Raw genomic sequence first — 25,382 nt, 5'->3', positions numbered from 1 at the left:
AGCATCCTAGTAGATTGAGCCCAGTATTATAATACAGAACAGAACACACACATTGCCTGCAGAAGTTCAGCCCAAAAAACTCCAATGAAATGACTTAGGTAGGACAGCTGGTAAAGATGTTTCCCCAAGACTGTGGTGACATGAGGGCTCCCAGATAGTACAGAGAGCCCTTGGTATCCATTTGGTTTTGGTTCCAGGACTACCATGGACACCAAAATCAGTGGATGATCAAGTCCCATTAAATACAATGGACAGTAATAAAATGGTGTCCCTTATACAAAATGGCAAAATTGAAGTTTGCTTTGTGGAATATATATATATATATATATATATATATATATATATATATATATATATCTCAAGCTGTGAATGCTTGAATTCATGCATAAAGAGTAAGTGGATGAAGAGGGCTGGCTGTATTGGGTTCAGGGCAAGACAAGGAAACCACTCTGATAGCCATTAGGGCTGAAGGGCAGGGTATAAATACCATAAATGAATAAATAAATAAAATAAGTACTATTGGGTGCAGCAGTATATGTTGCCTCATGCTCTCCATATGTGACACTGAAATTGCCCATCAGGAGGCTGCTAGCATATGAAAATATTCTATGCAGCATTCTCTTTATTGTTGTTTTAAATATTTATTACAATAGATTTGATTCCAGGATGGTTTATAAAATTAAAATATCAAAACACCCCCAATTAAATTAAATAATAAAACAACCAGCAGATAGAGCAGTTAACAAACTTTTAAAATGTTCTAAAAACCTGACAGTCTGAAAAGGCAGTTACTAAAAAAAAGGCCCAATATTTTGCACCTAAAAATACAAATCTGACAGCAAGTGAGACTTCCCGGGGACAGAAACTTGTAGGTGAGGTATTTGTTTCTTCTTTGACAAGGAGGAATGAAGAGAAAGGGTTCTGTTGATGAGCTGGGCAGGCATGAGGGCAGGATGATATGGGAGAAAGTGATCTTTCAGGTACCTGGTTAGGGCTTTAAAAGTCAATCCTCGCACTTTGAATTGAGCTCAGAACGAGATAGGCAGGTAGCCTGTTGGGGAGATACTGTTTGAACTCATTTGGGCAATTAAATGTCTGGTGCTTACATTCTGTACCAATTGAAATTTCTGAGCTGTCTTCCAAGGTAGCTCTGCATAATGCATGTTGCAATAATCCAGTTGGGAGGTTACCAGAGAATGCACCATAGCCATACTAAAGCTGTCCAGGGGACCATTTCACACTACACAGTTATAATACTATGATTTCATTTGAACTGCAATGACCACGTCCTATAAAATCCTCCACAGGATTCCATAGGAGCCTGTCCAGGGTGCCACCATTGTTACACCACCTGCATGTACTAGAGTCAGGGACCGTGCGGTTGCCGCATGGTCCCTAACCCTAGAATTGGCACTGGTGCGCCGCTTGTTGGCAGCATGTACCGCGCCTCTGTTTCTTATCTCTCACTGATGAAAGCAGAGGTTTGCAAGCACTGCTACTTGAGTATGCATGGACACAAATAGAAACTTCCACATGCCCAGGAATCCAGCCTTAGCAAGATTTAGCAAATGCAAGTAGAAACCTCTTGTAATTCTCCCAGCTGAATGTTGGTGCCAAGACTGAGACACATGATTCTTGAAACACATTTCTGTGCATTATCCAGGTGTAGTGCTTGTATAGGATTTGAATCTGCCATTTTACACAATAATGATTAACTTCATAGTTAAATTGAATAAGCCCCACTAAATTTAATGGGACTCATTTCTGAGCAGATGTGCATAGAATTACATTGTAAAGCTCCCGTGCAGCAACTATTGTTAGATTCACAGTAAATTGCATCTAGTTTCCATTGAAATAAGTGCAATTAAAGTCATGGTTAACTTGTCCCATTGGTTTCAGTGCAAGTTAAGTTTAGCTAACTTAGGACTTCATCACATCAGCCTGTTGTCTCACAGCAATTGCAAGTCCAAGGGCAAGTACATTCCTCACAAAGAAGAGGCACACACCACAAACTTTGGAAGACAAAAGGCCACAAATATTTATTGAATACAGCTGCATAGGGGTTGGTAAGTGCATGGGATGGGATACAGACATTAATCAACCTGTCTGCTGACTGATGAGCTACCATTTTAGCCCACTGCCAGAAACAGAAGTGAGGCAGGATGGATCCCTGGGTGTGAATGTCCAATTGTATGCTCCCTTGCCTCCCTAAGGGTGCTGGAAACACCCTGCCCACATATGGACAGCCTTTTTCTGCCCCTCTTCCTGAGTCCCTTAGTTACCCCCTCATCGAGGGTCCAGAAACAACCTGGATCCTGACCCCATACAACTGCCTAGTTGTGACAATGCATGAATACAAGACAGAAAATACATTTTAAAAATCCAAGAACCATAAACACGGAAAGAAGATTGAGAGTGGGAGGGTGGATTGGTGTTCCTGGCCAAATTGGAGCCAGGGGAAGCAGTGGCGGCAGACAAACCAAGGCACCAAACTGCACAAAGACTGCCCTCATTGAGGCTAGGTATTTGCCAGCCAATGGGAGTCTGGTGTAGGTTTAAACCCATTGACTGGGGGGAAATGGATAGAGCTTATTTTCCATACCCTATGTGCAAAATCAGAGGGGTAATGAAACAGGCATATGAGAAGAACTGCTTCAGTACAAATTTCAATGGTGTCATCTGTGGCACCAGTATTTGCCAGTGTTGTAACTTAGGAGTACTCAAGGATCTATACTGATACCTTTGGTAAATTTGTGTGTCTCAAATATGGACTGGTTGAGAATCACCCAGTGGACTTGGTGGCTAATCAGGGATGTGAATCCAGATCTCCCCAGCCCAAATCCAACATGCTAGTCATTAGACCATCCTTTTACCCTCTCACTGTTCTGCTGATGTCATCTGATCCAAATAACTTGGATTTGGATATGTGAGATTGATCACTATAGCTGCCTATGTTCTTTCTATTTTCCATGGAGATGTGGTAGCTGATGGTGTCATGAAAAGCTCCCCACACTTCAGTATTTATGACTATGCCATTGTATGGCACAAAGGGCATTTATGTCATCCTCTACTGGGGGCCCATTGTTCCACTTATATTCCTGATTGTTTGTTGATTAATGTGATAGAAATCCATATTTGTTGTATTTGCCAAAGATTAAGCTAATTATTCATCCAAATGTATTTTATTTGGATAGCAGCAACATTGTGTGGAAAACAACAGTCTAGACTGTTCTATAGACAACACACCAGTAATATGAATCTGCCATGTTGATCTAAAGCCTTGTGGAACTTGCAAAGATCAGCATTAAGCTGCAAAGGGAAAGGAGACAGAATGGCAATTTAAGCTTTTAGGAGAAGAATGCTACTATGGATTTGAACTGTAAATTCAACTTAAAAAAAAAATACCCTTCAATTTGTAACTTCGTAGAAACATTTACTAAGGCACAGAAATACAATGGAAGACGCCAGAAACCAAAGAATTCACCCACCTTCTGTCATCTTTCATTTAAAAATGCAATCTACTCGAAGCCAATATCATCCATCAAGGAGGAAAAAAAGGAAACAAGAAAGGAAATAGAATGTGAAACTTTCGACACACTTAAAATTGTGCTGAATGATGGCCCTGGCTTTCTTTTGTTGCTAAGCCAGCAGTCTCTGTCACTGCAGAGCAAAACAGTGATGGAATATGAACTAAACATCCTCCCACCCATGCATTTAGGGGTCTTTCCATCTTTACAAGCAGCACGGTGCAAGCAAGTCATCTGGCTCAGTTATGGTAAAATTAAAAGCCAGCCAGTACACTCAAGTGTTCTCTTGAATCAGGGATGCTCAAAGCATGCCCTCAAGACTGGAAAAGATCATGTACCAGGAGATATAATGTAAAAGTGTTGTAAATGTAAAGCTCAGGGACCACATGCAGGCTACTATACCCTTTCCTTTTGTTTGGTTTGCAGCTTCCATGAGCTTAGTCGAATAACCTCCCAGGCTACAGTCAGGTTTTCATGAGTCTTAAAAATCAGCATTTCTCTAGCCTTTTCTGAGCTCTAATTATTATCCAGGTATCATTGATTTAGCAATTTGATACAAAGATCTCATGCACACAATATTTCAAAGCAAAAAGTGGACCTCGTGAACATTCAGCTTAAACTCAGTTTGGTTGTCAGACTCAGGACAGGACAGAGACAGGTATGCTTGTACCAATTTCTTTTAATGGATTTTAACATACTGTTATTAGATGTAATTTTCTGTTAGAGTGAGACCATATAGTTTTAGGGCCAGTTCAAGCAAAGTGTGCATGTTTGTGTGTAGCACAGTATAGTATAATTAGGTCTTATGTGGAAGTGCCACAAATTGGATTTTCACACGACTGGTGGAAAGTGTCCAAAATGTCCTTGGTGTGTCTGAGAGGTTTTCACAAACCTGCAATTTCCAAAGGCATGGATTCAAAATTAATAAATAGAAAAAGGCCTATGCTACGTTCCTAACTAGAAAGACAGCATAATGTTTGAGTGCCAAGAAGCCCCATGATAGGTTTGCCATAACTCTGAAATGATTTGAAGGCACACAGCAACAATGTTTGTAACTAACATTTGCACTAACATATAATACTATCCTTGTTGAAAACTGTGTATTTCCTTTTTGCATATACTTAACTTCTATGGGTAAGAAATGATTGCCAAGAACACAAAATTATTCCTGAAAATAAAAGGAGAAGTCCTCTTGGTCTTGAGCAGTCTAATTAAGATGCCCCTAAATTTGGATAGACCATGTGTGGCTAGCCAGATGTTGTAGAACTACAAATCCCAGAAGCCAGTATAGCTGGCCAGTGAGGAATACTGGGCACTGCAGTCCAATATCTCTTGGAGGACTGCACTTTGCCCAATCCTGCTCTAAATTACTAAACCAAAAAATAATATTCACTACCAGTGTGTAGTACTGAACGTGTGACTTTCTGTTCTAACCAATGCTATTTCCTCCCATGATATGAAATAGACATGTAGCATTCTTTATTCCACCATTTAGATGGAAATTGGCAAATATAACATGTTGGCAGAGGGAAACAGAAGAATGTCTAGAAGAGTACTGTGGATTATTGAGGCTGGTCAGATTTCTAGCTTTTCCCCATCTACTGTAAACTGTAGCCTTGGCCTTAGATTCACTATTTAAACTTTTCTTTCTTTGGTGCCTTTATCTCTAATGCCAGCTGACATGATAAAAGTGACCTCAGTGGTATTATTGTGTGGTCAACAAACTAACTACTTTACAAGACCAGTCAACTCAATGAAAGCTTCACTGGTGCACACAGGCCGTGAACCTCTGACAAGTTAGAGGTTATTCTGGTCTCAGTTTTTAGTCTCTTATCAGAGGAGGAATGTTGTTTTTTTAAAAAATAAACCTTATTTTGCTACCATGCTAGAGGGAGACTGATTTGTCAGCTTTCCCTTCTCTCTTTTTGTAATACCACCCAGGGATGCATTAAAAAACCATTTAACATTATCGTTTGAAAAAAGCATTTTGACAGGTGGCATATCAGCTACATTTCACAAACTGATAGCCAGGTCACAGGGATCTCAGAGGTGAAAAGTGAAAGTGAGCATCTAATGATAAGTCATCTCTTCTGGTGTGTGTGTGTGTGTGTGTTATTTTAAGAAAAGACTGGGCAGACAAACTAATACAAAGCAATCTCTCCATGGGTGAAAAGACCAATGTGTAACAAAGTGTATTTTCTTTCATACTGAAATGTTCCTTTTTAGCTTGGAACAGCCCCGTTCTTTTATTTATTTCACTTTCTTTCTTTCTTTCTTTCTTTCTTTCTTTCTTTCTCATCCCAATGCCAGCCTTTAGCTCAAATGAGTCCTTCCTCTATTTTGGTCTATTCCCCAGTATCTCGCAAACTCTCATTGGAAAACTGATTGGTGGGGAAAGAGAAAGTCTTGTTCACTTGATTCTAATGCCTTGTATTGTCTTAGGGCTGCCAGTTTGGGGGGATCATTGAAGAAACCCAATCTACTCTTTGATGTTAAGGACTTTAAAACCATATCTGTTCTTTAGTTCGTTTGAATTCCATCCATTCCTAGAGTGCTCCTTTTCATTAACAGGTAAAACCAGCCAATGGCTTCCAAACATGCTGCTTCTCCACTATGGATTCCCATGTGATAAGTGCTTCTTGTTGCAGTTCCACTTTCAGACAGTCACATGGTGTGAATACTCATGATTCTGCTCCTCTCTCCTTCTCCCTTGCTATTTTCACATAGGCTGTTTTCCTTTTATTTTCTGTCTTTCATTTTGTAGTATTGTACACTTTTGCAATTGTGGTAAATAAAATAAAGTCAAAAGGCACTCATGTGGAGGGTAGGGCATTCAGGTATCAAAAAAGATTCTTATGGCAGCAGTAAGGAAATTAGATTGGGCAACCATGGATTGCCAAAGCAGCACCAAAGTGCTATTGAAGAATAAAGTGTGATAATAAATTAAGCCAAACTGGTATGCTTCCATTTTTAAACTAGCACAATTCTCGTAGGTTAGCAGGCAGGTGTGATAATGTGATAATGTCCTAAGAGCTGCTTGAGCTGCAGAAATCTGCTAGTGAAGACTTATCCAGCCTGGATATGAGCGCATGTCTGCAGATGAAGCTGCTGTTAAAGTCTATTGCAAATAAATAAATAAATAAATGTTTAAAGTGCTGTTAGTCCTTCACTGCTGTTTGAGAATTTAAAACCAAAGTGGATTTGTTGTGGGGTGGGGGTAGATAGAATTCATGTCATATAAAATGTTCTTCCTGACTTTTAGTTACCAAGTGATAAAAATGGTTTTCATTCAGTAGGTGGTAATTCACCACTAGTATTTGCTAGGGCGTAGTTGCTAAATACTAGGAATTCCAGGGAAGTATATATAGTGGAGCCACCACTCTTGTAATAGAAAGGATAGACTGTAATTTCCCAGCAAAAAAAGGTGGGTGATGCCCAGTTTTAATACACAGTATCCACACAACTAAGGATGCAAAAATCAGGAGCAGTTTCACTGAGTTGCTCTCAATCCCACCTCTATTTTCCCCTTGCCATTGTGTTGTATCAGGTTGCAAACATTTGTTGTGGTTTGGGGATTGATGAATTTGCATGAAAATGTGTGTACACATGTCACATATTTCCTACTTTTTACATTCATTTATATGTATTTAGCCTGCCTTAAACATTTTTACTCCACAGACCAAAGCTTGTGTGCATTTTTAGCCACTGGCTTTTAAAAGCATGTACATTGCTATGTATGCATTTTTACATCCCTTCAGCCACTCAGATGTGCAAATTGTTGATGTGAGGTGCACACTGTGTTATCTCACAACAAGTCTCAAGTGGTACAGAAGGGGTATTTTCACTGAGACTGCTGAATCCAACTCACTTCTTTTCTATTTCCATCTTCTTCTCTAGGACTTATAGCTATGAATTACAGTTAGTGAAAATGCTGCTTTATCGAATTGGTTTGTTTTAGAAACAGCATATTATGCTCTTTGAAGAAAAGGTTTTTCATGCAAGGAACGCATCTCAAGAGGAATGTGTTTGTTTTGATGGCCTTTGTCCTTATGTATTGCTGCCATCCTTGCCATCAGCCGAGACATCCAAGTTCATAGTTTTCCTGGTATAAACAACAGGTCAGTGGCATCATGTCATGCTCTGCAAGATTTCCTTGACTTGAAATCCATTTTTTTCTTTCTTGGTTGACCAAGTTCCTCTCTGAAAGGCCTCCCCATCTCATCCTTTCCATTGATATGAGAAGCTGATTTCATGAAAGACTGTGAAAAAGGCTTGTATTCAGGACACGGAAAAGTAACCTTTATAGCAGCACAACTTGAGGATCCCCTGGGGGAGTTTTAAAAAAGGGGGAATGTTTCCATGATATGATGGTACTGTAAAAACCATACAGGTTTCTGAAAGATGGAGCAAAAAAGAGGTGACATTAATTTTCCTTCAGTTCTACAAGACTTCTGTAGAAGAATGAATGGCAGGCTATTAATAAACAGCCCAGTCTACCCAATGCTTATGTAAGTAATAATAATAATAATAATAATAATAATAATAATAATAATAATAATAATAATAGGTTTTATTTATATACCGCCCAATCACTGGGAATCCGAGCGGTTTACAATAGAGGGGATAACAGACAGTTCCCTGCCCACAGGCTTACAATCTAAAAGACACGACACAAAAGGAGAAGGGAATGGTGAGGGGGGGAGGGAATCAGGTCCAGCATTCTTCTCTCCCTCTGAGGCCTGGACCAAGGCAGATGGACCGGAGGGAGGGCTCTTCTTCTTCAGGCTAGCCCCTGATGGAACTGGGCCAGCCTTCTCTCTCCCTCAGAGGCCGAAAGATGACAGTTAGGGAGGGAGGAGCCTCTTTCTTCAAGTAGCTTTCAGCCTGCTGCTGGTATGGATTCTATACATCACTGTTGCTGTTTTCTCCCAATATGATATTATAATAGGAGATATTATAATAATATAATAGGAGATGGTGCCTACTCTTTGTTCAGGGGTGTGCAATGGATTATGTCTCTACTTCTTCAGTTTGCTGGATAACAATAGTTTGCTGTTGTTGTCTCCAAGTGCCCCTATCTTCCCATGCTCTGATTTTGTACATTCAGGCCCATGACCTCCCGGATTGAATCTATCCATCTGGCCTTTGGTCTTCTTCTCTTTCTGCTGCCTTCTACCTTTAGCATTATTGAATTTTCCAGTGATTCATGTCTTCTCTTGATGTGCCCAAAGTAGAACAGCCTCAATTTAATCATCTTGGCTTCTATGTAATTGAGGCTTGATCTGTTCAAGGATCCATCTTTTTGTCTGGCTGTTAACAGTATTCTCAGCACTCTTCTCCAGCAGAACAACAAAAATGAGCTGGTTTTTAAAAATCCTCTTTCTTTACTGTCCAGCTCTCACTTCCGTACATGGTGATGGTGACTCTACAGAGTAACACTAGGGAGTAGCGTAACACTAGTTCTCTACTGAAAACATAGGCCCGATACAGATGAGCAAAAAGCACCAACGGGGGGGGGGGGCAATTTTAGGGCTTGGGATTGTGGAGAGTCTGCATGCTCCCAAACCCTACCATGCACCCCCGACATCATCATGGCTCACCCCATCCACACAGGGGCCACTATGATGATGTATATGCAGCACAGCCTCCAAACAGTGCTGCGCCACATGTACATCATCGGTGTGCATGAGGGCACCAATGCCTCCCAGAGACCATGCCATTTGGTTGGTGTGGCCTCTGTGTGGGACAAAAACGGGCAGCTGCAGACTGCCCTTTCATGTACAGCCCCTTACTGTTCTTCCTATATAAAGACTATGGGGAGGTATAGTTTATTGATACAGTGCATAAAATTTACACAATGAGGATTGTGATATATATGCAGACCAGCCTCCAAACAGTGCTGCGCCACATGTACATCATTGGTGTGCATGAGGGCACCAATGCCTCCCAGAGACCATGCCATTTGGTTGGTGTGGCCTCTGTGTGGGACAAAAACGGGCAGCTGCAGACTGCCCTTTCATGTACAGCCCCTTACTGTTCTTCCTATATAAAGACTATCGGGAGGTATAGTTTATTGATACCGTGCATAAAATTTACACAATGAGGATTCTCTCTTATCTTTAGCTTTTGTTCCTATAAATATTTACTCCTTACACCTGGGATAAAGAAATCTCAATGACCATGAGCAAGAGATTATGAAAGGCAAGGGCCAAACATCCACCCTTCTTCCTATGGCTATTCATTTTCAAGTATGTTTGTTTCTAGGCTAGAAGGCAGCAGAGGAATATGACAGCCCAAAAAGGATAAACCCAGGGACTTGTCACACTATCCAGTGTGATCCCACTTTACCAGCTATGGCTGCATACAGTGATGTCATCCCAGGTTTTGTAGTTTGGTCACAGGCACCAGAGGAAGATTTTCTGGTTGAGGATTATAACTACTCTTCCCAGCCAATCCTAGGAATCCATAGGACATTGCCATGGGACTTAAAGCGGAATCTCAGTGCTATAACTGGGTAGTGTGAAAGAGCGCCAAGTGAAATGAACAGCACAGCATGTATTCTGAGCAGTCCCTGGCCACAATGTTTCCCTTTTACATGGTTATTAGCTATGTCCAGGCTTTAGGTCATTGTTGTCATCATCATCATAATTATTTATTTATGGTCATAGATCAAATTATAAAGTACAATTAATTACAGCTAAAATTCATAAAATTGATAAAGCATAAAACTTGTAAAGCATACATATAAACATATATGTGTGTGCATATATATGTATATACAAACATGTAGATATCAGATTCATGACTGAGAAAGTTTATAATTAATTCCCAGAGATTGACAGGAGAATAACTGGAAAAAAATGTGTAAAAATATTAGGCATTCTAAATCTAAAGATCTTTAAAATCCTAGTCTAAAAATCTTAGGTTTTATCACCTAAAATTTCTGCACAGGCAATAATAGCAGAGGCACAGAATCTGGAGACCATCTCTGTGATTTGTAAATCTGAATCATCAAGCAGTAGTGATAGGTAATTTTTTTCTGATCTGCCTGGAAAATCTTATAGGATTGGGATGATTAAATCAGAGTGGATAGAATGGGCAGTATAATAAAACATGGACAAGAGTCTCTATATCTCAGCTTTAGGCCAATATATCTAAGCCCAGAAGATCCTAAATTCTGCACCAACAATTTCCCAGTTGTGAGGACAGAATTCCCAGGGCAGAGAGCATTAAACAGTCAGAAGGAAAGCAGCCTTTCATTGGAGGCAGTAGGGGATCCCCTGTACTGAGACGTCTTTGCTCAGATGTAAATGTAATGGGGAATTTTGGAGGGGCCCTGCTGTCACAAGGATTAGACTGGAAATGAACTACAGCTGCTAGCCTCCTTGTGACCTCTTTAGCCCTTAGTGTAAGAAGTAATAGCTGGCTTCTTCTTCCTATCTGTTCTGTCAATTCCTGAAGAGCAAACAGGGAGGGAAATGCAATTTAAATCCCAGCAAAGCCTACAGAGCAAATTGCACCAGTGGGGGATTGGCACACAAAAACAGCCCTTTTCTTCCGATGAACCCATTAGTGGGACCATGTTAGCCACCAGGATAAGTCAACATGTTCTGCTTCATCACATTAGCTGCTGGTATAAGTAAACAATTCAGCAAAGCTCTTCCAGTTTCAAATGCAGTTGAGTAGCAGGGAAGACAGAGTACATAATGCGGAAGGAAAGTTCAGCCTTGTGCTTACAGAGCTGATGAACACAAGGACTTTTCTTTCCCATTGTCTTTTCACAGGGAGAGGACGGAAAAGGAGTCAGCAGGCTTCTTCCTTAGAAAACAGTGTGTATCATTTCCTTCATGCAGCTGTTGTGCATTAAATCCAGCAGAAATGTCCTTTGCTTTAGAAGGATGCTGCTTATTCCACTAAGATGGAGAAACAGTGTGCACAACAGAGGGCTTGATACTGGAGCCATGGTCATCAGCCTTATCAAAAGGGGTCAGTTGCACAAACCTTTCCATTTCAATTCATGTCCTAGACCATATTTTTTTAAATGGGCTTTAGATGTCATCATTTCAGGGAAGAGATTTCCACATGAATTTTCATTGGGTTTACTGTAGGTGATGAAAATGACTACCCCTCTGGTCCTTAAAACTAACTAACTAACTAACTAAAACCACAGTTACACAAAAGAATGATAATTTTAATCAGTGCTTTTGCTCTTATTATATGGCTTACAGAGTGAAATGTCATTTTCAGAAACCAAAATGTTGCTAATTCTTTTAATAGTGACACATTAGTATTATTTTATTTTTCAAATGTTATTTTAACTTAATATAGACAGAATATTTAAAAAAAAACAACCAAAATAACTCCCGCTCATGGCCAAAATTATAGAACAAGTAAGCTGTACTTGTTACATTGAAAAAGTAAAGCCAAAATAAACTCATTTTTTTGACCTTTTTAACCCAACCGTCACATATTACAGATAATGTTGTAGTAGCATATTATATCCAAAATCTGGTATGGGGATCATATTCCAGATTTTTAGAGGGAGAGAGTGCTTCTGATAATATTAATAGTTTGTTATACTCAACACAGGAAGAGCTGACTTGTAGATTTGTAAAAACTGCAAAGTTTTTGTTCTGTTCCTGTGAGGAAATTTTTTTAAGGGATATAAAACACATTTTGCCAATAAATTGTAAATAATAGTTTTCATTCACTCTTAAAATGGAGAGCTACTTGGAGAATTTTATCTTTCTAAATTCCCACATACATTTATCTGCTCTGCATCTCCCATATTCACAAGGTGTTTTTTCTCCAAGTTGCTGATTAATGGAGAAAAAGTTGAAGAGTACAGCACACAGTCACCCAAAACAGACTAATAGATCAATATCCACTTAAAAGTCTCTAAGTACGGTGTCTAGTAGTGGTTGCTGCCCAATACATATATGGTTTCCTACCTAACTGTCTTATATTGATCAAAGTTCATATGTCAAATGTACTAGTGTGTGCGAGTGTTTGTGTTTGCTTTATAACAAGTCAGGCCCACCCCTGTGTATATCCACGGTTACACTGGTGCAGACGAGGGATAGGCAATGTATGATATATATGTTGTTCTATCATCTGTTCATCCTTAAATGAGGGGGAAAGGTCTCCCAGAGGCATATTGGAGTTTCAACATCTATGTAACGTGCTTTAAAAAGAAATTTCTGAAGGGGTGGATGCATGTAGAAGCAAATGCACAGGAAAGTTACATAAATAAAAATAAGAACATGACAATTAAAAATGACACATTGTCATTACAAATTTGTAAATTAAAAATAGAGCATTAACATGTGTTTAGTGCAGGGTCCAAGCACACACAGAAAACTACAGCAAGGGGCATCCCTTGAGAGTCCCATGGGGGGCAATGCAGCCCACCTCTATATCCTTGGCAGGTGCCCACCTGCAATAACATGTGATGTTACATATCTCCTATTAGCTGTTTATCTCCACTCTTAGCTGGTATGTGCCTTTTATAGATATAGCAGATTTATAAGTAGCTCTTACTTCTTACTTACATGTGGTACAGGTGTTACCATAGTCCAGGCCTCTGATTCTACAGGTCTCATTGAAGGTGCGCTTTCTGAAAATCAAGAAAAACAACACCATTCCATTTGAGTCTCAATGAAGAAGAATATAATTTGTAAAATTATTGTGAAGGATAATGTTAAATTCTTTTTATTCACATAGAGCATTTTCAACAACAATTGATGCTACAGATTTAACTAATGACTACATTTTGAGTCCCACCTAAGCCTGATGGCACATGGCATAAGTCATAAACATCTGTGGCACACTAGGATTAGAAAAAGAAAACAGGTGAACTTAGTGATGACACATATCTACAGCTCGAATTCTGGCTACCACGGTATTCTGAGTCCCCTGGGCTGGGCAATTCCTTGCTTAGTATAATGCAGGATGGCAATTAAATTTCAGACTTTGGATCTGTACGATGGCAAATAGAAGGGTTGTTCCCACTATGCTACTAATAACTTAATACAGATAAATAATTTTTTACAGGTGACTTTGAAATAGTGATGGCGATGATGATGATGATGATATTTATTTCTTACTCGACTCTCCCCATGGATTGAGGCAGGGAACAACAACAATTAGGAGAAGCAATAGTTGATGCTTTCTCTAGTAGGTTGGTGGCTCCCCGTCAGTAGAGCCATGGATCAATGGCAGGTTTTATTTAGCTTTAATGGAACTCTCCTGAGTGCTGTGCCGTTTTATGAATAAAATTCAGTACCCCGAACAGCTCTTTTAAAACTTGGATTAAAAACTCAGAGTGGATTCATTGCTCTACTGACATGGAATCCACCACCTTCCAATGGAGGAAGCAGTGTTAATTGTCTGAAGGTCTTATACCAATTGTGAGATTCAAATGAGGGTCTTCCTGATTTAACCTTTACTCTCCTAATTACTACATCTCACCAGTTCATGTACTACAAGCTCCAACTTTCAGAACAAATGTCTGAAAACAAACACCAATAATGCTTTTCTAATTTCTTCATGTGAGTAACTCGTAAGTGTCATGCCCAGCCTGGAAGATGGCTTGGAGGACTCAGAGGATGAGCTAGAGCCTCTGGGATCTGAACCTATAACGGAGGAGCCAGAGCCCCAGGGGCTTGAACCTGTAATGGAGGAGCCAGAGGCTGGCCCTAGTTCTGCTGGAGCAGAGTCTGTGGCCCCTCCAGAGGTTCAGCAGTCAAGTTTGCCTGGTGCCGAGGCTGTGGACATGGAGGAGGATCTGGGCAGTGTGCCTACCTTCAATGAGCGTCGAGCAGAAAGAGAGGGCCTTCGAAGATCTCGGAGGCTTTATCAGAAGCGTCTTCGCAATCAGGCACAGCTGAAGGCCAGCTCCTTGCCTTTATAAACACCTGGAGCATGTGTGGTTCCTTGCCAGTGGATATCTGACTCTTTTAGAGGAAAGACTCTGTCTCTGGCTCCTTGGCTTCTTGTCTTGAATACCCGGAAACCTTGACCTTGGACTGCTTTCCCGGACAGAATATCCACTGGCCTTGTAATTAGGCTGATAAGGCAGCTAGTTCCCAAACAAACAACCCTCTCCCAGCACAGCAAAGTCAGTCCTAGAGAGATGCAGTAGCTTTACCAAAAGGGATTACCAAGAGAATTGTCAGACAGTCCGAGGTTCAGGGCAACAGATAGGCAGGTCGATGAAGCAGTCCAAGGTCAAGGTTTCCGGGTATTCAAGACAAGAAGCCAAGGAGCCAGAGACAGAGTCTTTCCCCTAAAAGAGTCAGATATCCACTGGCAAGGAACCACACATGCTCCAGGTGTTTATAAAGGCAAGGAGCTGGCCTTCAGCTGTGCCTGATTGCGAAGACGCTTCTGATAAAGCCTCCGAGATCTTCGAAGGCCCTCTCTTTCTGCTCGACGCTCATTGAAGGTAGGCACACTGCCCAGATCCTCCTCCATGTCCACAGCCTCGGCACCAGGCAAACTTGACTGCTGAACCTCTGGAGGGGCCACAGACTCTGCTCCAGCAGAACTAGGGCCAGCCTCTGGCTCCTCCATTACAGGTTCAAGCCCCTGGGGCTCTGGCTCCTCCGTTATAGGTTCAGATCCCAGAGGCTCTAGCTCATCCTCTGAGTCCTCCAAGCCATCTTCCAGGCTGGGCATGACAGTAAGTGCTTAAGTGGTTCCCAGTTCAAAGGATATGCATCATATATTTTGGGCATAATCCTATGGTCATGAAAGTAAGCCCCACTGAATTCATTGGGTTTATGTCTGTGGATATGATTCTACTCTTTATTTGCTATATCTAGTGCATACTCCAAGAAACTCAGAGTAGTGCATGCATATTATTGCCCACTGTATACAGTAAAAATGGTAGAAGTATATGGGAACAGGAACCAGAACCGTTGCAAGTGTGTGAAAGAGCATTAAAGAAACCAGACTTGCAAAAACAATAACACAGCATGTGACCCTCCCCATGAGATATGTCTGAGAATCAATACTATTGGATTATTATCCTAACAGTAACTGCCATGTTATATTCTCTAGTACAAGAAGGAAAGCATCTGGAGAGCAGGCTTCCCTTCTCCCAGACTCCCGTGACCCTGTCCAGCAAAATATTTTTAGCACTGTAGTCCCAAACTTTTCCATGCCCTACACTGCTAGGACATGTTTGATTAATGTTTACACCTCCTACAAATGCATTATCACATTGGAAGATGAAGACGTCTGTTTTCTAATTGTTGTACCACAAACTGATCCACACACAATACTGCAGGTGAAGAAATTGAACTTTTTTTAAAAAAAAAAAAAGCTTTTAACTCAGTGCATTAAATGCAAATCTAAACTGACCAATTAGATTCTAATTTATTCAGAAAAAATGAGTGATGTCTTGTGACTCATTTCTGAAGGACACAACCCATTCTTTGTTGCTCCCCCTGAAATCCCATCCTGCACTCCCTGGGGGTGTGGGCACCTAGGTTGAGAACCCTTACTATAGCACATACTGCAGGGACAATGTTAGGGAGAAGACTAGAAGAGTCTTTGGCTATGTAAACAAGGGAGAGAATTTATGAATATAAAATTGCTTCTAATAAAGACCCAGGCAAAAAGAGCCACAGAATGTTAGAACAAGCTGCAGAGAGACAACATGAAATCGCTGAAGATAATTTCCCAGCTCTGAGTATATTCAGAATCAGATTTGACATTGCCTAGCATGGATGATTTATAGCCAATTAAATTACTCCTGACATGAGAATGGACTGCCTGAGTCAATAGAAGAACTAGCCCTTTGTCTCAAATAATGCTTTCTGAATAATAATCTGCTTTGTTTTTCTTAACATGAATAGGTACTTGCCTTATTCTCCTATCAAACATAATTTCATGTTTCATTTGGGTGACGAGAATGACCCTCTTCAGCAAGGACCAAGGGTTCTTCCATATGACTCAAAGTTATGCGTTGTGCAGGATCATTTGTTGTACAGTGCACCCACGCTATAGGCGGGCACCCCATATGCGGCTTCCTGCTTACGTGTAAGGCACACGATGGGAGAAAGAATGGTGCGCGTGCCTGCAGCGCGCACACTCTCCCGCGCCACAAGCACAAGCCCCATTCAATTAAATGGGACTTGTGCATGTGCATTTTTCAGCCTACATGGGGGGGGGGGCAGGGATGTAACGGATCCCCCGCATAAGCCAAGGGACCACTGTACTTATATGTGCCATAGATTCAGTAGAGAAGATATGAATTAAATTTAAGCTGATGATTCAAAGTGGAATGTCAGTGTATGCGATAGAATTCGGAAAGACAGATAAAACAGCTGAAATGTGGTTGGGATTCAAGATAGGCTTTTACAGGCATTCAAGAACTGTAAGCATGGAGAGCAAAAAGGGACACCCGTTTCACCTGCTTGCTGTTGATGGGAATGATTGAAGAGGAAAGGCAATAGTATTCAACTGATTGTGGTTCCAGTGCTCCATGAGATCATTGTTTATGTTAACATGTGAAAGCTGGGGACATATTTCTGCTCCCCCTCCCCTAATGTTTACAGTTTGTGAAGGTCTAAAGAGAGATTGTTGAGAGTTTGCATTATTATAGTAGAGTAGTATTGGCAGAAAGGTCTGCGTAAAACCTGTAGGTGAAGGGAGAAAATAGTGGCATAACAGGTCAAAGTCTGTGCAAGCAATAAAAAGGGTCTCCCAGAATCAGTATTTTTGGGGCTAGGTACAGTCATCTCCACCAGTACCGGAGCTGAAAGACTAAGATGTATTTGGAGCCTAGGTCTCACAGAGGTGCTCTGGATTGTGCCATGTCAGATTGTTGGTGGATGATCATATTTTTATGATCCTGCATGGAAAAAGTAGCATTTGAAAAATAAGGCTAGGCTGAAAGCTTTCCCCCTGTTATCCAATCGTCTACACATTAATTTTTGAATAAAGAAACATTGTAAATGTGACCTCACAATCTGCAGCACTAATTCGCACAGCCGAGACATAGCTTTTTTTTTTAATGCATATCAGTCAGAACTTTTCCTGATTGTATTGTAATTCTAGTAGGATATATTTAACAATATGCCCTGGTCATCAAGGATTATCACATTGCCAAACTGGGCAAGAAGCAGACAAATCCCTTAAGCACAATAATGAGGAACTGGTCCTCCTTCAATGACCCTAACTACCTCTCCCTTACCACTAATAACAGTGCATCCAAAACAGTCAGTTACATGAAAATTGTACTTACTGGATCTTCGATGAACTGATTTTTTCTTTGTGAAAGGTACTCTCTGCAAATAATAAAAAAGACACTTATTTATCAGGCCACTACATAATCCATTTGAATAAATAAATGACCCATACATGTTCTTTTTCAGTGCACTGCTGTTAAAAAAAAAAATTTCTTGTTAAAGCGATTGAAATTCCCTTTGCAAGAGTATGCTGAATAAAATTAATATTAATTTGATTTTTATGAGTACTTAACAAAATGGGACTTTTTTTTCCTTATTAAACTTGAAAAAAAAGCCTATTTAGCACATCTTAATGATGAGTGAAATATTTCAGAAAGACATTCAACAGCAGCCCTGAAGGTTATAGGGCAGATTTCTGCTCTGAGATTTCAGCTAGATAGTTGTCATAAGATTTCTATGTAACCCAACCACAAATTACTGTGAAGGAATTTAATTTCTTAATTTAATTCATATAATTTCTTTGATTCTCAGAGGAATAAAAACAGGGGAGAAATACAAAAGCATCATGCCAGAATACAAACTCTGCATGGGTTTTGCCAGAAAGTTCTACAAACAAGAAAAGGGTCCAGTCTTTCCCCCATAAAAAATATAGAGAATTAGCTCCTTTTATTTTTTAAGTATCTGTGGAGGAAGAAAATTCTTAGGGAACTATGAGCATGCAGAAATACTTAATTCTGCCCCCACAGAGCATCAGGGCCATTGCACTCCAGTGGTTCCGGTCCTACCTCTTGAGTAGATTCCAGATGGTGAGTCTGGGGGATAGTTGCTCCTCCAAGAGAGAGCTGACATCTGGTGTCCCTCAGGGTGCCATCCTGTCCCCCATGCTATTTAACATTTACATGAAGCCACTGGGAGAGATTATCCAGAGACATGGGGCGCGGTGTTATCAGTATGCTGATGACACCCAAATCTATTTCTCTATGTCTCCGACTCTTGCAGTGACCAAGGATGGCATCTCTCCTCTAAATGCCTGCCTTGAGTCGGTAATGGGATGGTTGAGGGAAAACAATCTCAAGTTGAATCCAGAGAAAACTAGCAATAGGATCCCTGGGCCCAGGCAGAGAACTTTGCCAACCTGTCCTGGACGGGGTCACACTTCCCCTAAAGGATGAAGTGCATAGTTTGGGAGTACTCCTAGATCCGTCTCTGCAATGGCTAGGAGTGCTTGGTATCAATTTCAGTTGATACACCAACTGTGCCCTTACCTGGCCCAGAGGGACCTTGAAGCAGTGATACTTCTACTGGTAATCTCTCGTTTAGATTTCTGTAATGTGCTCTACATGGGGCTACCTTTGTACCAAGTTCGGAAGCTTCAGTTAGTTCAAAATGCAGCAGCTACATTGGTCACCGAGACATCGAGGTTTGACCATGTAACACCAATACTAAAATCTCTGCACTGGCTGCCGATTAGCTTCCGGGCAAAATACAAAGTGTTGGTTATTACCTTTAAAGCCCTAAATGGCTTGGGCCCGAGATACTTGAGGGAACGCCTCTTCCTACACAATCTGCCCCACACTCTCAGAATAACTGGGAAGAAATCACAAGACTACGTAAATACCAGGTGAGTGACCGCTTCCCACAGAGCATTTTCCGCCATGGCTCCCAAGTTGTGGAATGATTTGCCGGAAGAGATCCGTCTTATTACCACCCTGGATGCTTTTAAGAAAGCACTGAAGACGGATCTCTTCCAGTGAGCCTATCCAGCAAACCTGCTGTAAAATTCTCACCTCTGTCAGTATTGTATGTTTTTTTACAAAGCATTGACCAGCTGTATTGTATTGATAGTAATGTATGTTTTAATGCTATGTATTTAATATTGTTGAAATATGTTTTTATTGTTGAAATTTGCTGACTGCTGTAATCCCGCCTCGATCTGCAGGGAGAGGCGGGAAATAGAAATTATTATTATTATTATTATTATTATTATTAATGACTATTATAATTACTTGAAAGCACACTATAACAACAACAACAACAACAATTGCATTCTCATTGCCTTATCTAAGCACATTTCAATTCTTGGTTATTCTTTCCCCATAGCTGCACCACCCAATTGTCTACCACATTGGCTGTCAGCTTCAGTTGGATAAGCTTACCACACAGCCCCTAGAGATGCTCCTGGCTCGGGACAAAAGGGAGTGGGGTGGGGACAGAATGGGGGCTATCACACATTTTATGTGGTAAGCTGGAACACTGCCAATGCCACTGGAAATTCCCATTCTATTCCTGAAAATTGCCTCCACTAGGACAGATCAGGAACGAAATGGGAACTTCTAATGGCGTTGGTGGCATTCCAGCGTGCAATAAAATGCATGATAGCCCCCATTCTGTTCCCATCCTGCTTCTTTTCGTCCCACACTGGAAGTGTCCCTGGGGACTATGCAGTAAGCTCCAATGGAAGTCTTGGCCATGGCCTAACACAAAGTGGCTTGAACCAGAAGCAGAACACAAATTTGTTTTAAAGGCTAAGTTAAATAGAAATATGGAAGGCAAAAGGAGAAGGGGGAGGAGGAAGGGAGAAGGGTAAAAGGAAATATTTAGTAATTAATTATATATTTTGTATGATATAACTGAGCATAAAATCAATAAGTTTAAAAAAATGATGAAAGGGAGAGGGAGAAGGAGGGCCATGTCTGTACTACAGATTTACATTGGTTCAGAACAAAATGAATTGAAATCTTTTCCATCCTCCCCCAAATCATTGGAATTGAAGCTTGCTGCTGCTAAGATTCCAGTTACAGGATTCTAGCTATACACAGAGAGAGCTGTAATTTTCACTTTTTCCAGAGGAGAATGCTTAAACTTCACCTGAGCAAGACAAAGGCAACAGAAGAAAAACATAAGGATGGCAGCGGGAGGGAGGGAGGGGTTCAGACTTTAAACATAGTAGCCTTATGAGGCTAAAATGGGGCTCTTGAGTCTAGAAAGACTGGTGATGAATCTCCTATCAAATGTGATTGCCTCAGGCAGTCTATGGAGGCAAAGGGAACTGCTTCAGATCACCAGAGCAATTCACCCATTATGTATACTTTTCCTCATAATTCTCAATAGTCTTGCACCTTTGACTAAATGTGTATGCACTCAGGGAGATATGTACTGTTTTGTTTGTTCAGCCTATACCTTGGAGATAACTAATATAGAAGCCTACATCTTTCTTGCACTGGCCTGGATCTTCCTCTTGGATTATCTTGATACTAATTTTTGTTTTATGAGTTCTTGCATAAAACAATTAAGTCAACACCTAACTGACAAATAGATCAACAAGCTGATGACAATATGTTGAGCAAAATGTAGTCTTTATATGAAAGAGCAAACATCACTGAGTAACTGAGTTACAGGTGAAACTATTAAGATGTAAACACAGCAAAAGTAGCCATAAAGAAATATTGATAAATCTGTTAACAATTAGATATCCAGGAAAAAAAGCATAAACCATAACAACTGGGCCTGTGGATTAAGAACATTGTAAGAGGATGAATTGATACTGAAAAATGAAGTGATATTTTAAGTGTGAATCAACTGCCCAGTGGAGAGCCAACATACGTGTAAATCCTATTGGGTAAATTATTTACTTTAGATGAGATTTACAACTAAGTTTATGCTTTAGAATTTTGGACACATAGGTCCAAAACACAGTATAGAAATAATCCAGTTTGAGATCGCTTTGACTGCTCTGGCTCAGTGCTAGGGAATCTTGAGAACTGCTGTTTTGTGAGACCATTAGCCTTCTCTTTCAGAGAGCTTTGGTGCTACAATAAACTACAAGTCCGTAGTTTTTTCTGGGTTTTTCAGGCTATGTGGCCACATGGCCACAAAAACCATGGACACCGGCCATGAAAGCCTTCAATTACAACTCCAGTGATTTGCTAGCACGGAGCCAGGGCAGTTAAACTGAATCATTTCCGTGGTGTGTTTTGGACCATAATTGTATTAGCAAAGGACAGAAAAACATTCCTTCCACTCCTTAAGGACTGAGATAATAAAAGTTTCTATGAAATGTCAATGCCATGATGCACCAATCATAATAATTTGGACAATTTCATGATCTGGAAATTTCAAATTGTGAACTCAAGAGATACTTTCTTACTCATCAGGTGAGCCCATCCACTCACTGAGGTTCAGCCTTGGCTAGTAACATGCCTTTCCTTTACTCTGCCAGACCTGACACAGCAAAGGCAACTGTCTTCATGCACCCACAGATGAAAATGTTAGATTTCAATACTTCTTGTGTCTGTGAATTTTCCCATTGCTAGTATTGCTTCTCCCAGCCAATTCCCACACTCCCTCAGGCTACTTTAGGAAAGAAAGCAATGATGACTGAGTACAACTGAGGAGCTTTACTGGACCTGATATATTTCCACATTTTCTTTAAGAAGCGAGAACCCAAGCATTTTTGCCCATTCCTAAGCAGACATGGAAAAATATTTCAAAATATTCCAAAAATGATTCCACACTACGTCCCTCTGGTGTTAGGAAACCTTGATGAAGTGGATCCTGGACTGCCAAGAATCTTCACAGTTCAGAATATATTGTTTTTAAAATTCATACATGTTATTTTTGAACTGGAAACATCATTTTAAGAAAATGCTATTTTCTGTGAAAGAATACCACATGCAATTTTTTGCATAATAATAATATAATAATAATATTTAAATATATATATATATATATATATAATTCCAGCGTGTAATAAGTCTTTGGAATCCTCACAGTTTTTAAAGATTCCTCAGAGATGCTAAAAGTATTTGTTGCTTCTATCAAGAAAAAAATTAACTACATTGGTCAATAGACAGAATGTTCAAATACTGCAGAATTCTGAAGCGTATTTGTGGCATATTAACTTTGCTGTAGAAATGGAAAATGAATGACAACTTTACTGATGTGATGAACTACTAGCAGATAGTAATATTTCTTATCTGACATGTGCTTCCGCTTGTTATGTGGAGGAATAGCTACAACCTGTTACACATGCCATAAGAAGATGAACCCTTGCTAAGGATGTTGATGTGTGGTGTATGTGTGTGTGTGTGTGCTGACACATTTGTTATCATTGAAATTCACAGTTACATTTGGAATCAATATTAAAATTTCAAATTAAAAATATTAAATTCACCTTCTGAATTAAAAAAAAGTTATTCCCAATATTGAAATTTGAATAATTTAGAGTGTTGGTTCTTTTCAGTTGTTTTAGCCATTATAAAATGTGAAGGCTTCTAAGCCAAAGTCTTGTGTAGTCAAATTACTAGATACTTACTCATAGTTTCTTTTAGGAAAATATGGGATATATGCCATCCACCAAAACCTATTAAGAATTTAGTATCTTTCCATGCCAGCTATCCAATATTGTCAGATAAAAAACTCTGCACCATCCTGTATAAAAGCTCATGTATCAAATACAAAAATAAAATCTCATTGGATACCAAATATTCATTCAATATTTAGCAAATGTTTGAGTATATAAAGATTAGCTGAAGAGTTTCCAACACTTTCAAGATAAGGCATTTGAGAAAAATTTGTGGAGCATATTTCCTTTGAAGCTAATATTGTTGATAAAGTAACGTTACTCTGAATAATATAATAAAAGTTTTAATAGCCACAAGAAGTGATGTGCTACTCTAGTATCTGCTCTCTACATTCTCCTTTCTTCCTGTGGGAATGGGACTGTTATTCTTTACCTTTATTGTCTTAGCTCTAAGAAATTGAGCACATAACTTCGTTCAGACTGGCATGGTGTAGTTTTCAGAGAAAAACTAGCACAGAAGCCAGCAACTGAAAAATGCTTTAGCTGGCACGGTCTGTGATAATTGAGTTTTGAATGTATTTACACCTCTTTTTCTCCAGAGTAATAACACACATCTGTGGCGACTGTTTTGCTTCTGTTTTGTTCTCATGCTGTAATGGCTTCTTGTGTTTTTAGTCCTCATTTGTACTCTTTCCCCCCATCCCTATCACCTGTGGGAATAGCTATCACATGCTGCCTTCTTGGCATCAAAGAAGTATGAAGGATTCTGCCTTGGATCTGGCCTGCAATACTAACTATTAGTGTTCTGAAATGCAGACATAGGCCTGTTACAGACTACCAAAATAAAGCTGCTTCGGGTCTCTTTGGAGGTATGCTGTTTAAATGATGCATGCATCCTAAGAATCCGGAAGCTGCGCCAAAGCTGCACTCCAGTGCTTAGGAATGGAGTGTGGCTTTGGCATGACCTCCGGACTCTTAGGACCCATGCATCATTTAAATAGCATACCTCCAAAGAGACCCGAAGCAGCTTTATTTTGGCAGTCTGTAACACGCCATAGTTATTCGGAATATGAGCATTATCCTCAAAGCTAGTTCCCTTCACAGCTAATTCCCCTGGGATGTCTGGAACGGCCGTGGATTTTCAGTGGTAACTGGGTAAGGTTAGGCTACTGTATACATTGGGGAAAGTGTGCATTCTTCAATGGTAGGGGTACTTTCAGTTATATTTTCTGCACTATATTGGTGGCACATAGCAACCACACTAGATTCCAAACTTTGTAGGCAGCATTTTCAGAACTTTGCTGCTTTGTTATGGCTGATGGGAGAAATTTATTCTGCTCACATTTTGTTGTGTTTGAAAAGAAGATGCTATTCTTTTTTTATTTCTGGCCTCTAAGGAATCTCACTGGATAATAGGTTAAAGGGTGAGTTATGAATAACCCTGGTAGTGAAGATAAATCTTTTGTACATAAATCTCACTAGGCAGCTTGCTGAAAAGCCTTTCAATTACAGGATACGTGCTCCATGACAGAGAATCTGAGTTGCTTGATTTTATTTTATTTTATTTCAAGAAATCAAAACTAGAGGGTAATTAGCATTGTTTGATTTCTTAATAAAACATGGAACCTTAACAGAGATGTGCTAGAGCTGAAATTGGTGCTTAAATGCATTCTGACAGCAGTATCAGCCTCAAGGCTGAAAAGAACCAAAGATACCATTTTTTTGTCTCCCCCACCCCCTTTCCTTCCACTATAATCACTCCTGTGAGCTTACATTTCAAAAATCACTACTATGAAGACTGAATTATCACACTGCCCTTTTCCATCCTTCCATCCCTACCTCAGCACAGGATGAAAATTTTTATGAACGGATTTTATCACACCTCCGTGCCCAGGCCAGAAGCATCCCATACCCAATCATGGCCTCCCCTCCCCAATCTGGACTTCTCCTGTACTTGCAAAGAATGGGAAAGTCCTGTTCTTTCAAAATGTGCCAGAGTAATCCGGATCAGGTACGGGATGCCATAATTGGGTATGGATGCTTCCGACTTGGGCATGGAGGCATGTGATAAAATCCATGCTTAAAGTTTTTTTTATCCCACAGCAAGGTTGGGATGGAAGGACAGAAGAGGGCAGTGTAATAATCTCCAGAGTCAGTTTTTCCTAAATAATAAATACAACAGATAATGACATCCATTTTTAGGTGTGGAAACCATTTCTACATGTTTTACAGATGCCTAATCTTACATCAACTGTTGGAACGCTAGCTTTTTGTATCATGCCATAGTCTTATGGTTTGGCAATATCTGTGTGAATGGGATAGGCTTTGAGTTTTCCACCAGAGTAAGATTTACAA

The 25,382-nt window shown here is 40.1% G+C and overlaps 1 protein-coding gene across 1 annotated transcript in view; it reads right to left on the bottom strand.

The window, feature by feature from the left end:
• LOC149305338 (uncharacterized) overlaps positions 1-25,382 on the bottom strand; it is a 148,092-nt gene that overhangs the window by 30,939 nt on the left and 91,771 nt on the right. Inside the window, exons 5-6 of the mRNA XM_089477953.1 lie at positions 17,782-17,824; positions 13,079-13,143 (exon numbers count right to left, since the gene is read on the bottom strand). Coding sequence (XP_089334079.1) covers positions 13,079-13,143; positions 17,782-17,824 — 108 coding nt within the window. The remainder of the gene's footprint in view (positions 1-13,078; positions 13,144-17,781; positions 17,825-25,382) is intronic.

The sequence above is a fragment of the Sceloporus occidentalis genome, unplaced genomic scaffold (assembly GCF_023333645.1).
Source record: "Sceloporus occidentalis isolate IW3139 unplaced genomic scaffold, rSceOcc1.0.p SCAF_12, whole genome shotgun sequence".
Lineage (NCBI taxonomy): Eukaryota > Metazoa > Chordata > Lepidosauria > Squamata > Phrynosomatidae > Sceloporus > Sceloporus occidentalis.
This window is presented reverse-complemented; position numbering and strand designations above follow the sequence as displayed.